Genomic DNA, 19,119 nt, shown 5'->3' with positions numbered 1-19,119 from the left:
AGATACTAGATAGACACTAGATAGACACTAGATAGATACTAGATGGATACTAGATAGATACTAGATAGATACTAGATAGACACTAGATAGACACTAGATAGATACTAGATGGATACTAGATAGATACTAGATAGATACTAGATAGACACTAGATAGATACTAGATGGATACTAGATAGATACTAGATAGATACTAGATAGATACTAGATAGACACTAGATAGATACTAGATAGATACTAGATAGATACTAGATGGATACTAGATAGATACTAGATAGATACTAGATAGATACTAGATAGATACTAGATAGATACTAGATAGATACTAGATGGATACTAGATAGATACTAGATGGATACTAGATAGATACTAGATAGATACTAGATAGATACTAGATAGATACTAGATAGATACTAGATGGATACTAGATAGATACTAGATAGATACTAGATAGATACTAGATGGATACTAGATAGATACTAGATAGATACTAGATAGATACTAGATGGATACTAGATAGATACTAGATAGATACTAGATAGATACTAGATAGATACTAGATAGGTACTAGATAGGTACTAGATAGGTACTAGATAGATACTAGATAGATACTAGATAGATACTAGATAGATACTAGATAGATACTAGATAGATACTAGATAGATACTAGATAGGTACTAGATAGATACTAGATAGATACTAGATAGATACTAGATGGATACTAGATAGATACTAGATGGATACTAGATAGATACTAGATAGATACTAGATAGATACTAGATAGATACTAGATGGATACTAGATCGATACTAGATGGATACTAGATGGATACTAGATAGATACTAGATAGATACTAGATAGATACTAGATAGATACTAGATAGATACTAGATGGATACTAGATCGATACTAGATGGATACTAGATGGATACTAGATAGATACTAGATGGATACTAGATGGATACTAGATAGATACTAGATAGATACTAGATAGACACTAGATGGATACTAGATAGATACTAGATGGATACTAGATAGATACTAGATAGATACTAGATAGATACTAGATTGATACTAGATAGATACTAGATAGATACTAGATTGATACTAGATAGATACTAGATAGATACTAGATAGATACTAGATAGACACTAGATGGATACTAGATAGATACTAGATAGACACTAGATAGATACTAGATAGATACTAGATGGATACTAGATGGATACTAGATAGATACTAGATAGATACTAGATCGATACTAGATGGATACTAGATAGATACTAGATGGATACTAGATGGATACTAGATAGATACTAGATGGATACTAGATAGATACTAGATAGATACTAGATAGATACTAGATAGATACTAGATGGATACTAGATAGATACTAGATAGATACTAGATAGATACTAGATAGATACTAGATGGATACTAGATAGACACTAGATGGATACTAGATAGATACTAGATAGATACTAGATGGATAATAGATAGATACTAGATAGATACTAGATAGATACTAGATAGATACTAGATAGACACTAGATGGATACTAGATAGATACTAGATAGACACTAGATAGATACTAGATAGATACTAGATGGATACTAGATGGATACTAGATAGATACTAGATAGATACTAGATCGATACTAGATGGATACTAGATAGATACTAGATGGATACTAGATGGATACTAGATAGATACTAGATGGATACTAGATAGATACTAGATAGACACTAGATAGATACTAGATAGATACTAGATGGATACTAGATGGATACTAGATAGACACTAGATGGATACTAGATGGATACTAGATAGACACTAGATAGACACTAGATGGATACTAGATAGATACTAGATAGATACTAGATGGATAATAGATAGATACTAGATAGATACTAGATCGATACTTGATAGATACTAGATGGATACTAGATGGATACTTGATAGATACTAGATGGATACTAGATAGATACTAGATAAACACTAGATAGATACTAGATAGATACTAGATGGATACTTGATAGATACTAGATAGATACTAGATGGATACTAGATAGATACTAGATAGATACTAGATAGACACTAGATAGATACTAGATAGACACTAGATGGATACTAGATGGATACTAGATAGATACTAGATGGATACTTGATAGATACTTGATAGATACTAGATGGATACTAGATAGATACTAGATGGATACTAGATAGATACTAGATAGATACTAGATAGATACTAGATAGATACTAGATGGATACTAGATAGATACTAGATGGATACTAGATGGATACTAGATAGACACTAGATAGACACTAGATGGATACTAGATAGATACTAGATAGATACTAGATGGATAATAGATAGATACTAGATAGATACTAGATCGATACTTGATAGATACTAGATGGATACTAGATGGATACTTGATAGATACTAGATGGATACTAGATAGATACTAGATAAACACTAGATAGATACTAGATAGATACTAGATGGATACTAGATAGATACTAGATAGACACTAGATAGATACTAGATAGATACTAGATAGATACTAGATAGACACTAGATAGATACTAGATAGACACTAGATGGATACTAGATGGATACTAGATAGATACTAGATAGATACTAGATAGATAGATAGAGGTCAGGGTGGAGGCGGGTCCTCAGGGGTGGAGGCGGGTCCTGAGGGGTGGAGGCGGGTCCTGAGGGATGGAGGCGGGTCCTGAGGGGTGGAGGCGGGTCCTGAGGGTGGAGGCGGGTCCTGAGGGGTGGAGGCGGGGCCTGAGGGATGGAGGCGGGTCCTGAGGGGTGGAGGCGGGTCCTGAGGGGTGGAGGCGGGTCCTGAGGGGTGGAGGCGGGTGCTGACGGTGCTGTTTGTTGCAGCTGGACAACACTGCGGTGGACCTGGATGCCGCGATGCCCGAGGACATGCCCGAGGGAGTCACCGTCTCCAAAACCGCCACAGGACTGACCCTCAACCATGAAGGCAAATTCACCCTGACCTTGGACGGGTACTCGGCTGTGTTCGCTGCGGGCACTCTAGGTAGGTACTTTACTCTCTACTCTACTCTACTCTACTCTACTACTCTGCTCTACTCAACTACTCTGCTCTACTCTACTACTCTGCTCTACTCAACTACTCTGCTCTACTCTACTACTCTTTTCGTCAATTTTTTATTACATTTTTGTCTTTTTTTGTCACATTTGTACATTTTTTTGGTCAATTTTTTATCACATTTTTGTCACATTTTTTTTTATTTTTGGGTCATTTTTGTCACATTTTTGTCATTTTTTGGTCATTTTTTTTCATCAATTTTCTGTAATTTTTTTGTCAATTTTTTATCAATTTTTTTTCATTTTTTGTCAATTTTTTATCACATTTTAGTCACATTTTTTTTTTTTTTTGGGTCATTTTGGTCACATTTTTGTCTTTTTTTGGTCATTCTTTTTCATCAATTTTCTGTAATTTTTTTGTCAATTTTTTACCACATTTTTGTCATTTTTTTACCACATTTTTGTCATTTTTTTGTCACATTTTTGTCATTTTTTTGGTCATTTGTTTAATCCATTTTCTGTCATTTTTTTGTTAATTTTCGTATCACTTTTTTTCATTTTTTGTCAAATTTTTTATCACATTTTTGTCACATTTTTTGTCATTTTTTTGTCATTTTTTGTCACCATTTTTTTTTTTTTGTCAATTTTTTATCATTTTTTTTTAATTTTTTTGTTACATTTTTGTAATTTTTGTCACTTTTTTGTCAATTTATTGTGGCATTTTTGTGACATTTTTGCCACTTTTTCATCAATTTTTCCTCACTTTTTCGTCAATGTTTTCTCACTTTTTTGTCACATTTCCATCATTGTTTTCGTCTCAGTTTTGTTGCTATCCGGTCGAGAAGCTTTTAAATTTAATCTAAAAGCTTCTCGACCGGAGATCAACAATGTAACGCCTCATTTGAAAGCTAAGACCCACAAAAGTGATGGAAAACTTTCCGTCACGTCGCCACTTTTCTATCATTTTTTGTTTTGTTTTTCTCACGTTTTTGTAGGTTTTTTTTTGTCCGTGTTTTTCTCACGTTTTTGTTGACTTTTCATCCTCTTTTTCTCCCTATTTCGAGGCTTTTGACTCTTGAGGAAAGTCCCGGTGACCTGCTGCTGATGTTCACTCCTGGCTCTTGTCTCCACAGATGTATCTTACAGTGCAATGGGCGGTCTGTGCGCGGGAGGTTCCCTCGATGACTCGAAGTCGCAGGGGATGAGCTCAGTGGGGTAAGAATTTAGAATAAGGATCCGAAACCTCAGTTGCAGATCGCTGACGTAAATATTAAATCATGAAAATCAATGCGTTCTCTGCTTCATCTAAGAGGCATCTTTGGTCCTGCCCATGTATTTCCACGTTCGAAGCAGCCAGCGGGAAAACAAAGGAGGGAAAAACTTTAACTCTCTCTCATTTCTCCACCATTACTTTAGCAAATGCCGAATTATCAATATATTTCTTCTACTAAATGAAGATACAGAAACATGGAGAGGAGTCAAATTGTTCAACAGCCCATAAGTATTAAACCTCTTAACTCCCACCTGAACGGATCCCCATTTTCTCCAGTTTGGCTTTACCCTAATCAAAGGGATTCTTGGGGGAAAAGCACCAAAATGGCCACAAAAAATGAGAAGAAAAGAAGGAAATGTGACAAAAATTCAACCAAAGAGTGACAAAAATTCAACAAAAATGTGACAAAAACGCAACAAAAAAATAACAAAAATTAAACAAAAATGTGGCAATAATGCAACAAAAATGTGGCAAAAATTAAACAAAAATGTGGCAAAAATTCAACAAAAAAAGTGACAAAAATGCAACAAAAATGTGACAAAAATTCAACAAAAATGTGACAAAAATTCAACAAAAATGTGACATAAATGCAACAAAAATGTGACAAAAATTCAACAAAAATGTGACAAAAATGCAACAAAAATGTGACATAAATGCAACAAAAATGTGACAAACATTCAACAAAAATTTGACAAAAATTCAACAAAAATTCAACAAAAATTCAACAAAAATGTGACAAAAATGTGACAAAAATGTGACAAAAATGTGACAAAAATGTGACAAAAATTCAACAAAAATGTGACAAAAATTCAACAAAAATTCAACAAAAATTCAACAAAAATTCAACAAAAAAATTACAAAAATGTGACAAAAATGTGACAAAAATGTGACAAAAATGTGACAAACATTCAACAAAAATGTGACAAAAATTCAACAAAAATGTGACAAAAATTCAACAAAAATGTGACAAAAATTCAACAAAAATGTGACAAAAATTCAACAAAAAAATTCAACAAAAAAATTACAAAAATGCAACAAAAATTTAACAAAAATGCAACAAAAAAATTACAAAAAATCAACAAAAATGTGACAAAAATGTGGCAAAAATGCGACAAAAATGTGACAAAAAATGGACATTTTCGTCATAGTTTTAGTCTCATGAAAAACTTTAATTTAGTTTTAGTCCAATTTTAGTCGTCAAAAATAACACTTTGACTAAAATTAAGACTAAATATTATAGTCGACGAAATTAACACTGACGGGGAGTTACTTATTTATCAGGCCAAATCGGTACTTCCGGTGTAGCGTAGATAAATGCTAACGGTGCAACAGCTACGCTAACCCCGGAAGTAGCTTTGACTTTAGTAAATATTACTTTTTTAGCAGTAGGTGCGGCATTTTTGGCTAAGGAGTCTGAGAAATACGTAGGTTCAGTAACTCTCTGTTGAGTTTCAGAAATATTGATTGTTGTTTTTAAGAGTTTTTTGTTTTTTTCCTCGCACATTTTGCCGGTCTGCTAGGAAGTCCTGACGTCACACTTAAACGTATATCAGCTGTCGGCCATTTTACAGGTATCAGGAACTGAAAGTGACTATTTTTTGCGCTGGAAAGTCGTCTGCTTTAAAATGAGCCCTCCCAGACGTCCTCTTTATTCAAACGGGCGCTAAGATGGCCGCCCTTTGGAGTTCACTCTGAGCTGAACGCTGTTGCTTTCTGTTCCAGATGTGACGCTGCGAAAACACAGGACGAAGACGAAACCATCGACTGTGAAGCCGCCAAAACACAGTGAGCCTCACACACAGTCTCCTCAAACACTTTGTGGGCTCGGACCGGCCGTTAAGGCGAGACGCGCCCGGTGAATAGGGGGAAAAAAATAATTCAGAGATATCGATTTGAAACTTTTGCTGAACATTATTGATGCAGGTGAGAGAAAAAATGTATTTTATTTTTATCTTCATCAGAGTGGATTCTGGATTTTGCAATAAGCTAATCACAAGTGAAAAAATCAGAGTAGAGAATCCGATCCGATACTGGTGGCAAAAATACGATATCGGCTATGAATATCCCTCAACGCCTTAGAAACACAATTTTCACCGTCTAAACCTTGGGGGAATTAAATCGCTTGGTTAAAACCTTCGTAAACGTGTTTTAGATCGCCGTGCAAAATGAAGCGGCTAGCATGCTAAAGCTAGCAGGAGCATCATAACGGCAACTGTAAGTTTGTAAGTTTGTATTTTAGTTTTAAAATGCTGATATAAAAATAACTGATATTATATATTTGTAATGCACAAGTTGTACCAATCATATGAGCTGTTAATGTAAACACAATTTACATTAACTGATCAAGGCTGGGTCAGAAACTATGATAGAAATGCCAAGTGTTTGAGTTTTAGTGCTGTTAAAGAATAACTGACATAATATATTTGTAATGCACAGGTTGTACCGATCATGTGAGCTGTTAATGTAAAACACAATTTTCACCGTCTGAACCTCAGTGAATGTGGGCATGCTGTATGTCATTTTGAAGCTCAGAACCTGGGGAATTCAATCGCTGAGTTGGTTTTAACCTTCGCAAACGTGTTTTAGATCGCCGCGCAAAATGAAACGGCTAGCAACAGTATGCTAAAGCTAGCAGGAGCATGCTAAAGGCAACTGGTCAAGGCTGGGTCAGAAACTATGATAGAAATGACTAAAGTAAGTTTGTATTCTTGTTTTAAAATGCTGATATAAAAATAACTGACATAATATATTTGTAATGCACAGTTTGAACCGATCATGTGAGCTGTTAATGTAAAACACAATTTTCACCGTCTAAACCTCAGTGAATATGGGCATGCTGTATGTCATTTTGAAGCTCAGAACTTGGGGAATTCAATCGGTTTTAACCTTCGCAAACATGTTTTAGATCTCCGCCCAAAATGAACCGGCTAGCAACAGTATGCTAAAGCTAGCAGGAGCATGCTAACGGCAACTGGTCAAGGCTGGGTCAGAAACTATGATAGAAATGCCAAGTGTTTGAGTTTTAGTGCTGTTAAAGAATAACTGACATAATATATTTGTAATGCACAGGTTGTACCGATCATGTGAGCTGTTAATGTAAAACACAATTTTCACCGTCTGAACCTCAGTGAATGTGGGCATGCTGTATGTCATTTTGAAGCTCAGAACCTGGGGAATTCAATCGCTGAGTTGGTTTTAACCTTTGCAAACATGTTTTAGATCGCCGCGCAAAATGAAACGGCTAGCAACAGTATGCTAAAGTTAGCAGGAGCATGCTAACGGCAACTGGTCAAGGCTGGGTCAGAAACTATGATAGAAATGCCAAGTGTTTGAGTTTTAATGCTGTTAAAGAATAACTGATATAATATATTTGTAATGCACAGGTTGTACCGATCATGTGAGCTGTTAATGTAAAACACAATTTTCACCGTCTGAACCTCAGTGAATATGGGCATGCTGTATGTCATTTTGAAGCTCAGAACTTGCGGAATTCAATCGGTTTTAACCTTCGCAAACGTGTGCAGCGTTTCCTGTTTCTCAGAGGGGTGTGTGTGTTTGTTTTTGTTTTCAGCTGTGACCTCCTGTCCAACGACGTCTTCTCCTCCTGCAACAAAGTAGTGAAAAATAACGGGTACATCCAAAGCTGCAAAGCCACTCTGTGCAAGTACCCCTCGGTGGACGGCATCTCCTGCAGCTTCATTCACGCCTACGCCACCGCCTGCGAGAAGGCGGGCTCCGCGGTGTCCGGGTGGGACGATCTGGGCTGTGGTAAGAGGAGGACATTTATATGGTTGGTCTGGTGTTAGGCTCTCAAATGAAAAGTACAAGAAAACGTGACCTATTCCGAGATGATTTTGTGTCTGACCTGAGTCACCGGGACTATTAGCCTGATATTAGCCTTAGCCGGTCACGTGATGGACCTCAGCTGTTCCCATGCATGAGCTGGTGTGACCTCTTGTTGCAGATAAGAGTTCCTGCGGGACAACCTACTGCAGCTACTTTGAGTTCTGCGGAGTTCAACACAGCGAGGAGAGGTGCTTCTGCCGCGCTCTGTTCGCCGAGAAGTATCCCACAAGTCTCGGTAAGAGCGCCTCACCCGATGCCGGAACAGACACCGGTTCATTGTTGCTTTTCCAGTGTGTTTTCATCTGTATAGTGACGCTTTCATTCCAGAAGCTTTCAGATTTGGGTGAAGTCAAGATATAAATATGTAATAAGTTATAAGGCCCGACCCCTCCTTTCATACTTACACAACTTAAACTATGGCTCACAGCAAGATCATTATCTAATGTATATTTGGGCTTTAATCATGAGATCGACGCCGTAATTCCAATCTGTGGAATTAAAATTCAATCAACAGCTCTCTATATTTGTACATTTTTCTTTCACTTTTTATTCATATTTTTGCAACTTTTTTCTTGTAGCTTATTACTTTTATGTTGCTAGTTTTTTTTTCTTGTGTGGCATTTCTATCACTTATTCATTGTATTTTTTTTACTTATTTTTATTTTTATCACATTTTTGTCTGTTTATTATTACTGTTATTATTATTATTACTATTATTTTTACTATTATTTACTTAATTAATTTTTGGGTTTATTTTATCTTTTTATTTTTTCTTGCTGTTTTGATGTTTGTTTTTTGGATAACTTATATCATACATATTACAGTCTGCTAGTCCGTGCCTAAATGTAATTATTTTTATTTTTACTTGCTGTCGTAGGATATTATTACTATTATTATTGTTACTATTACTATTATATATATATATATATATATATATATATATATATATATATATATTTTTTTTTTTTTAATTTTTTTTTTTTTTTTTTTTTTGTTATTATTATTATTCTTTATTTTTTTATTTTTTTATTTTTTTATTTTTTTTTATTATTATTATTCTTTATTTTTTTATTTTTTTATTTTTTTTAAATGATGTAACATAACCCCCTTCCCCCACCCCCCCACACCAGGGGATCATACCATAAAAGCATTAAAAAAAAAATAAAAAAAATAAAAATCAATCAACAATAAATACAGACGGCATCTCGTCATAGAAGGGGGCGTGGCCTCGCCAAGGGGGGAAATAGAATCTTCTTGGAAACACAGTTTTTCACACTTTCACACAGCCATTTTGTGGTGAAATATGAACTTATTTATCACAGACAAATAAAGTAAAAAAAAAAAAAATCGGACCACCAATTTTTTCATATTTTCTTTTTTCCTGAATTTTGAACGACAATGATCCAACAAAGACAAGGGAAAACAGAGGGGTCTGAATGCACAAGGAACAGGGAACAACACAGGTTGAATTTGGTTGAATTTTTGTCACATTTTGTTGAATTTTTGTCACATTTTTGTCACTTTTTGGTTTAATTTTTGTAGAATTTTTGTCACATTTTTTTTTGAATTTTTGTTGATTTTTTGTCATTTTTTTGTTGAGTTTTAGTCACTTTTTTGTTAAATTTTTGTCACTTTTTGGTTGAATTTTTGTCACTTTTTGGTTTAATTTTTGTCACTTTTTGGTTGAATTTTTGTCACTTTTTGGTTGACTTTTTGTCACTTGTTTGTTGCGTTTACATCCTTGTTTTCTTCTCATTTTTGTGGCTGTTTTGTCGCTTTTTTCCCCAAGAAGCTTTTTGATTGGGGTAAAGCCAAACTGGATGAAATGGGATCCGTTCAGGTGGCAGGGAACAACACATTAGGGCGGGGCAGGTGATCAACAAAGGGGAAGAAGCAAAGCAAAATCACAAGGACAGAACAGACAAGTCAAAATAAAAACTAAGGACAAGAACGCTAAGCAAAGTAAGCAAGCAAGTAAATATCAAGCATTGCCTTAAATGACTTGAATTGAGGAAATGTTTCTTGTTTTGAGCGGTTTTCACTCATTTAGACACTTTTCCTGATCGGACCGAGTTTCCTTTGCTTGTTTGAGGACATTTCAGACCAGTTCTAGGGTAAATCTCGCTTGAAATAAGAAAGTAAAATTGCCAATGAGATAAGACCAATTTTAAAAGGTTAAGTGCAGGAGACAAGAAAGAAAAGCTCCACGTTGAACTTATTAAACACCTGAGTTTGAACTTGTTTTAAATCCTCTCATGCACAAACTCTCGACTTTGTGTTTTCGAAGGCGACACCACGGTGTGCGACAAGAGCTCCGCCTCCCTGACTCTGTACACGTGCCTATTGGCTGAGAAGTCCGTCCATTACAATGAGCTGCAGCTGCTCGACGACACCTGCAAAGGCGATTACGACGAGGACGAGCACACGCTCAACTTCGCCTTCGACAGCGAGAACATGTGCGGCACCAAGGTCACGGTGAGAGGCTTTTATCGTCAGGCTGTACAGACTCTGCGGACTCGGACTCGAGGAAACGACATTTGGTGGTGTCTTTAATGTCAGAGGCAAAAAAATCAGACCAAACTGTCCCTTTAACGCGTTTATTCACAGCAGATTGTTCAGTAGGAGCGAAAAAACGGCAGTCGTAGCTAGCGTTAGCATTAGCAAGGTGCTAGCATGTAGCGTCATGCTAGCATTCTCCGCTAGCATGCTCCTCTCCATGTCTTTGTATCATTATTTAGTAGAAATCTATGTTCATAATTCAGCATTTGTTAACCTCTTACCACCCGCCTGAATCAAATGCTTTCTGTCGTCTTTGGCTGTTATATAGGCCTGTGTAGCGCCTCATTTGAAAGCTAAGACCCACAAAACTGATCTTTTTCCTCGCGTTGTTGCTGTGTTGTGTCACCTTTTTTTTTTTTTTTTTTTTTTGGTCACATTTTTGTTGAATTTTTGTTGAATTTTTGTCATATTTTTGTAGAATTTTTGTCACTTTTTGGTTGATTTTTTGTCACATTTTTGTCGAATTTTTGATGATTTTTTGTCACTTTTTGGTAGAATTTTTGTCACATTTTTGTTGAATTTTTGATGATTTTTTTGTCACATTTTTGTCACTTTTTGGTTTAATTTTTGTTTAATTTTTGTCACATTTTTCTTGAATTTTTGTTTAATTTTTGATGAATTTTTGATGAATTTATGCCACATTTTTGTTGAATTTTTGTCATTTTTTTCTTGAGTTTTAGTCACATTTTTGTTGAATTTTTGTCACATTTTTGTAGAATTTTTGTCACTTTTTGGTTGAATTTTTGTCACATTTTTGTTGAATTTTTGTCACTTTTTGGTTGAATTTTTGTCACATTTTTGTCGAATTTTTGTCACTTTTTGATTAATTTTTGGTTGAATTTTTGTCACTTTTTGGTTGAATTTTTGTCACATTTTTGATTAATTTTTGGTTGAATTTTTGTCACTTTTTGGTTGAATTTTTGTCACTTTTTGTTGAATTTTTGTTAAATTTTTCATTAATTTTTGACAAATTTTTGTCACTTTTTGGTTTAATTTTTGTTGAATTTTGGTCACATTTTTGATTGAGCTTTTGTCACTTTTTGGTTGAATTTTTGTCACTTTTTGGTTGAATTTTTGTCACTTTTTGGTTGAATTTTTGTCACTTTTTTGTTGCGTTTACATCCTTGCTTTCTTCTCATTTTAGTGGCTGTTTTGGTGCTTTTTTCCCCAAGAAGCTTTTTGATTAGGGTAAAGCCAAACTGGATGAAATGGGATCCGTTCAGGTGGCAGTTAAGAGGTTAAAGCAGTACTAAGTAACTCTTCCCCCTAGAGGCCATAAGCGCAACTGCAGGTGTCGTAGCAAGTTCCGATTTTATAACTTACTAATTGTCATGGAGAGTAAACTTGGCTGTAAATACTGTTTAAAGTGACGCTAGCCCGCGGTTAGCTCTGCCCGTTAGCCTGCTAGCTTGTCCCTGAAAACAACGTCCCGAATGCACGAGTGAACTGGCTTTGCGTGGGCGCGGTTAGCCGTGTTTCGCGTCCGAAGCTAAACTCCCGCATGTCGACGACGTTCACGCTGAGACGCTCACACGCTGCCCTCTGGTGGCCGTTGCAGAGCGAGGAGGGCGTGGTGAAGTTCGAGAACAAAGTGGTCCTGGGCGATCACTCCAACGACATGGTGACGCGCCACGACCAGTTCGAGGTGAAGTTCTCCTGCGCCTACAGCCAGCCCGAGGTCAAGACGGTGGCCCTCAAGATCAAGGACAGGTGAGGGGTCAAGGGTCACGGGCAGGTTTAAGGCGGGTAGCTACATTTCATAATCGTACTGAGCTACCTCTTCTACTTATGTGGATATTAGTGTGTATTTGACCTTGTAGTGACCCATCCTACTAGTATGTAGTTAGCATACAGCATGCTAAGATACAGCATGCTAAGACACAGTATGCTAACCGCAACAACAACAACAACAATAGCGGCTTATGCTTTTGAAGCCTTTGTTACCAAGTTTCTCAAAGCACCACTGTCGTCATTATTCATTCACACCTCAGGGGTTTCCATCGGGGGAGAGGGGCCTATTGTACATGTTTTTAGGGTTCAGTTACTAAGTCAGGGTTCAGTTACTATTTTAGGTTCAGTTTCTATTTAAGGTTCAGTAACTAGTTTAGGGTTCAGTTACCAGTTGTCAGCTCAGCATCAGGCTGGATCAGTACCTTCACCCTGAGAAGACGTGTTGTGTCTGGTGAGGTTCTGGCTGACGTGTTGTGTCTGGTGAGGTTCTGGCTGACGTGTTGTGTCTGGTGAGGTTCTGGCTGACGTGTTGTGTCTGGTGAGGTTCTGGCTGATGTGTTGTGTCTGGTGAGGTTCTGGCTGATGTGTTGTGTCTGGTGAGGTTCTGGCTGACGTGTTGTGTCCGGTGATGTTCTGGCTGACGTGTTGTGTCCGGTGAGGTTCTGGCTGACGTGTTGTGTCTGGTGAGGTTCTGGCTGACGTGTTGTGTCCGGTGATGTTCTGGCTGACGTGTTGTGTCCGGTGAGGTTCTGGCTGACGTGTTGTGTCTGGTGAGGTTCTGGCTGACGTGTTGTGTCCGGTGATGTTCTGGCTGACGTGTTGTGTCCGGTGAGGTTCTGGCTGACGTGTTGTGTCTGGTGAGGTTCTGGCTGACGTGTTGTGTCTGGTGATGTTCTGGCTGATGGTTGACGTGTTGTGACGTGTTGTGTCCGGTGAGGTTCTGGCTGACGTGTTGTGTCTGGTGAGGTTCTGGCTGATGGTTGACGTGTTGTGACGTGTTGTGTCTGGTGAGGTTCTGGCTGACGTGTTGTGTCCGGTGAGGTTCTGGCTGATGGTTGACGTGTTGTGACGTGTTGTGTCTGGTGAGGTTCTGGCTGACGTGTTGTGTCCGGTGAGGTTCTGGCTGACGTGTTGTGTCTGGTGAGGTTCTGGAAGATGGTTGACATGTTGTGACGTGTTGTGTCCGGTGAGGTTCTGGCTGACGTGTTGTGTCCGGTGAGGTTCTGGCTGATGTGTTGTGTCCGGTGAGGTTCTGGCTGATGTGTTGTGTCTGGTGAGGTTCTGGCTGACGTGTTGTGTCCGGTGAGGTTCTGGCTGACGTGTTGTGTCCGGTGAGGTTCTGGCTGATGTGTTGTGTCTGGTGAGGTTCTGGCTGACGTGTTGTGTCCGGTGAGGTTCTGGCTGACGTGTTGTGTCTGGTGAGGTTCTGGATGACGTGTTGTGTCTGGTGATGTTCTGGCTGACGTGTTGTGTCTGGTGATGTTCTGGCTGATGGTTGACGTGTTGTGACGTGTTGTGTCCGGTGATGTTCTGGCTGACGTGTTGTGGTGTTGTGACGTGTTGTGTCTGGTGAGGTTCTGGCTGATGGTTGACGTGTTGTGACGTGTTGTGTCTGGTGAGGTTCTGGCTGACGTGTTGTGGTGTTGTGACGTGTTGTGTCTGGTGAGGTTCTGGCTGATGGTTGACGTGTTGTGACGTGTTGTGTCTGGTGAGGTTCTGGTTGACGTGTTGTGTCTGGTGAGGTTCTGGCTGACGTGTTGTGTCTGGTGATGTTCTGGTTGTGTCTGGTGATGTTCTGGCTGATGGTTGACGTGTTGTGACGTGTTGTGACGTGTTGTGTCCGGTGAGGTTCTGGCTGACGTGTTGTGTCTGGTGAGGTTCTGGCTGACGTGTTGTGTCTGGTGAGGTTCTGGCTGATGGTTGACGTGTTGTGACGTGTTGTGACGTGTTGTGACGTGTTGTGACGTGTTGTGACGTGTTGTGACGTGTTGTGACGTGTTGTGACGTGTTGTGACGTGTTGTGACGTGTTGTGACGTGTTGTGACGTGTTGTGTCCCGCCGCAGCTCCGTGGTGCAGACCATCACAGCCGGAGACTGGTCGTTCACTCTGAACCTGAAGGTCTACCTGGACGCCGGTCGCACCACCCTGGTCGAAGAAAACACCGAGCTGCAGCTGGACCAGAAGGTGTGGGTGGCGCTGAGCACGGACGATCTGGACGAGAAGCTGGTTTCCATCGTGACCAAGTCCTGCTGGGCCACCAGTGAAGACGACAAAGACGCCGAGACCAAATACGAGCTGGTGGTGGAAGGGTGAGCTCCTCGACCGGCCTGGGACTGCAGAGTTTTAGCTCCGCGTCTAAACAAAGTGTCTGTGTCGCAGCTGCCCGAACAAGAAGGACGATTCAGTGGAGGTGACCGGGAACGGCGTGGGCGTCTCCAACTACTTCTCCTTCAACATGTTCCAGTTCACGGGACAGTCCACCGACGTCTACCTGCACTGCGAGGTCACTCTGTGTGTGGAGGAGGACTGCAAGCCGGTGAGTCGACCTCAAACTCAACCTCAGACGCCAGGGTTTAACCTCAGACACCAGGGTTTAACCTCAGACACCAGGGTTTAAACTCAACCTCAGACACCAGGGTTTAAACTCAGACACCAAGGTTTAAACTCAACCTCAGACACCAGGGTTTAAACTCAACCTCAGACACCAGGGTTTAAGCTCAGACACCAGGGTTTAAACTCAACCTCAGACACCAGGGTATATCCTCTTAACTCCCGCCTGAACCGAGAGCATTTTCTCCATGTCATTTTTTTGCAAATGTTTTGTCACTTTTTGTCACATTTTTGTCATTTTTTTAATCAATTTTTTTTTATCATTTTTTGTCACTTTTTTGTCATTTTTTGTGACATTTCTTGTGACATTTTTGGCACTTTTCATTAATTTTTGTTTTTTTTCTCCGTCATTTTTTCGTCATTTTTTCATCAATTTTTGGCATTTTTTTGTCCAATTTTTTGTACATTTTTTGTCAAATTTTCATCATTTTTTCGTCAATTTTTCGTCACTTTTTTGTCACATTTCCATCATTGTTTTCGTCTCAGTTCTTGCCACATCATTTTTTGTCACTTTTTGGTCATTTTTGTCATTTTTTGCTTTTGGATTGGGGTAAAGCCAAACTAGAGAAAATGTGCTCGGCTCAGGTGGGAGTTAAGGGGTTAAACTCAACCTCAGACACCAGGGTATAACCTCTTAACTCCCGCCTGAACCGAGAGCTTTTTTCTCCAGTTCAGCTTTACCCAAATCCTGTAGGCCAGTGTAACGCCTCATTTGAAAGCTAAGGTCTACAAAACTCATCTAAATGGATCTTTTTCCTCACGTCAACAGATCATTTTTTGGGGGGGTTTCAACTCATTTTTGTACCTTTTTTTTTTTTTTTTGTCACTTTTTGTCAATTTTTTGTGACATTTTTGCCACTTTTTCATTAATTTTTTGTCACTTTTTGTCACATTTTCGTCATTTTTTGTCACATTTTTATCAATTTTTTTCTCAATTTTTTTGACAGTTTTTGTCATTTTTTTGTCTTTTTTGTGACATTTTTGCCACTTTTTCATATTTTTTGTCATTTTTTGTAGATGTTTTGTCACTTTTTGGTCATTTTTTCTTCATTTTTTTGGTCATTTTTTGTCAATTTTTTATCACATTTTTGTCATTTTTTGTCAATTTTTTGGACATTTTTTGTAAATGTTTTGTCACTTTTTGTTACAGTTTTTTGTCACATTTTTAATCAATTTTCATCCTTTTTTCCTCAATTTTTTGTACATTTTTCATCACTTTTTTGTCACATTTCCATCATTGTTTTCGTCTCAGTTCTGTCACTATTTTCTCATCTTTTTTCCAGAAGCTTTTGGATTTGGGTAAAGCCAAACTGGAGAAAATGTGCTCGGTTCAGGCGGGAGTTAAGGGGTTAAACTCAGACACCAGGGTTTAGGCCCATTGACTGGTGTTTGTTTTCTATTGAAATGAGTAAACGCGATGATTTTCCGTTTCAGGATTGCTCTGGAGCCGAAAAACGCCGCCGCCGCCGCAGGGCGCTTTACCCCGCCCCCAGCTCCGCCTTCATCTCCATGTCCTGGGCTCAATAGGTCAGACTGCCCTCTCCGATCAGCAAAACAACATCTACATTCAGTTCTCAACGCACCATTGAATAACATCTACCTGACTTTGCAGAGTTGTCGTCTGGACGGAGGACTTCAGGAGCGCGCCTCGACTCCTCTCTCGTCTTCAGTGTGTTTTCCTTTTCCCACCTTTTCTCCTTGTGATTTTTATTGATCGAATGCATTCAATCTGAGAAAGAATCGGCCGGTTTAATCAGTTATGATCCAAATCCAAAGCGGCTGAACAAGGTTTAATTGTTGATTTGAGAAAGTGGTGGCGGGAGACGTTTGAATCACACCCATAGCGTGATCTTAACTTTAATCATTTCTGTTCTTTTCCTGTTTGCATTGAAAACCAAAAAAAAAAGAATAAAATGGGATGTGGGAAAACCTGTTGTGTGTTTTCTTGATTGATCAACTGTGTCAAATGTCAGTCAGTCTTTATTCGTATGAAGCTTTTATAAGAGCATCAACAATTCCAATACAGGAACTGAAAAGTGATGAAAACAGATATAATATAATATAATATAATATAATATAATATAATATAATATAAAACATACAAGTGCTTGAGTACGAGCAAAAACAACAGCAGTCCCATTGAGCACCTAGATGTCCGAGACCTGGCCAAGATGGGCAGCAACACAAGGTTTCCTTAAATGTAATTAGTTAAAACACACAGATGATGCGCAGGTACACGGTGTATAACTACTACAGAGCCTGCAGGATTAAATACTAGCCTTTCCATCCATCCACATCCATCCACATCCATCAATCTATCCATCCATCCATCCATCAATCCATCAATCTATCTATCCATCCATCCACATCCATCAATCCATCCATCAATCTATCTATCCATCCATCCATCCACATCCATCAATCTATCCATCCATCCATCCATCAATCCATCCATCAATCTATCTATCCATCCATCCATCCACATCCATCAATCTATCCATCAATCCATCCATCCACATCCATCAATCTATCCATCCATCCATCCACATCCATCAATCTATCCATCCATCCATCCACATCCATCAATCTATCCATCAATCTATCCATCAATCCATCCATCCATCCATCCATCCACATCCATCAATCCATCCATCAATCTATCCATCAATCCATCCATCCATCCATCCATCAATCCATCCATCCACATCCATCAATCCATCCATCCATCCATCCACATCCATCAATCCATCCATCAATCCATCCATCCATCCATCCATCCATCCACATCCATCAATCCATCCATCCACATCCATCAATCCATCCATCCATCCATCCACATCCATCCATCCATCCATCCACATCCATCAATCCATCCATCCATCCATCCACATCCATCAATCCATCCATCCATCCATCCACATCCATCAATCCATCCATCCATCCATCCATCCATCCATCCATCCATCCATCCACATCCATCAATCCATCCATCCATCCATCCACATCCATCCATCCACATCCATCAATCCATCCATCCATCCATCCACATCCATCCATCCACATCCATCAATCTATCCATCCATCCATCCACATCCATCCATCCACATCCATCAATCCATCCATCAATCCATCCATCCACATCCATCAATCCATCCATCAATCCATCCATCCACATCCATCAATCTATCCATCCATCAATCAATAAATCAATCCATCCATCCACTTCCACTTTTCCGTTTCCGGGTCGTGGGGGCCTCATCGTTCTAACCGGGCCTGTTGGTTTCTCATAAGGGGCACTCTTGACTTTAATCTCAACGAGTTTTATCCTGGATAAATAAAGGACAAATAAAATGTAAAAAAAATTATGGCACGATTATTAATGGCACATTGTTGCATGTATATGTCATTCCAGACTAGTTTTGACCGTAGTATTGTTATTATTATTATTGTCATTATCAGCCCAGAATTACAACATTTGATTTTCACACATTATTGACGTCAGTGTTGATCTTTTGTTTTGCTGCTGAATTAAGGAAACAGGGAAGAGCCTGACGGTACAAATGTTGTTTTTTACTGTGTTATTGCATCTGCAAGCTAACATTATTAACCCTATGATTTCTCTCCTTTCTTTACTGATTACAGCAATGGCCGTTACCACAATAAACATTTTACTTTGTTCCAAAAGATTGTCCCTTATTGAACAAATGAAGGCTCTGTCCTACAACAATGAAATATTGGAGTAAAACATGCAGTTTTCCTTTCATAAAATAACCCAAATAATAGTACATGTAAATTAAGTTACAAGTCAACACTAAATTACACTAAATAATCCCAATAATACAACTGTAAAACATGAGCTAAATACCGTCGTATACTGTATCTGACCATACCAGCAGAGGGCGCACTATCACGGTGGATTCGCTTTTCACTGTATTTCTGTCTCGGCTCCGGGTCTGCAGTTATCCATTATTGGTTTCCTCCGGTTGCCTGGGTTTCTCCTACCACTAAAAACATCGGCCAACATG

The 19,119-nt window shown here is 38.8% G+C and overlaps 1 protein-coding gene across 1 annotated transcript; it reads left to right on the top strand.

Annotated features, from left to right (window-relative positions):
* Window positions 1-12,217: 12,217 nt before the first annotated feature.
* LOC306981578 (pancreatic secretory granule membrane major glycoprotein GP2-like) lies at window positions 12,218-16,621 on the top strand (the record flags this gene model as incomplete). Its single annotated transcript, XM_079581186.1, has 4 exons — window positions 12,218-12,462; window positions 14,548-14,793; window positions 14,864-15,020; window positions 16,529-16,621. The coding sequence occupies exons 1-4, from the start codon at window positions 12,254-12,256 to the stop codon at window positions 16,619-16,621; spliced, it is 705 nt and encodes a 234-aa protein (XP_079437312.1). The 5' UTR covers window positions 12,218-12,253.
* Between the last annotated feature and the right edge of the window lie 2,498 nt (window positions 16,622-19,119).

Source organism: Gobius niger, assembly GCF_951799975.1.
Source record: "Gobius niger genome assembly, chromosome: 22".
Classification (NCBI taxonomy): Eukaryota; Metazoa; Chordata; class Actinopteri; order Gobiiformes; family Gobiidae; genus Gobius; species Gobius niger.
This window is presented reverse-complemented; position numbering and strand designations above follow the sequence as displayed.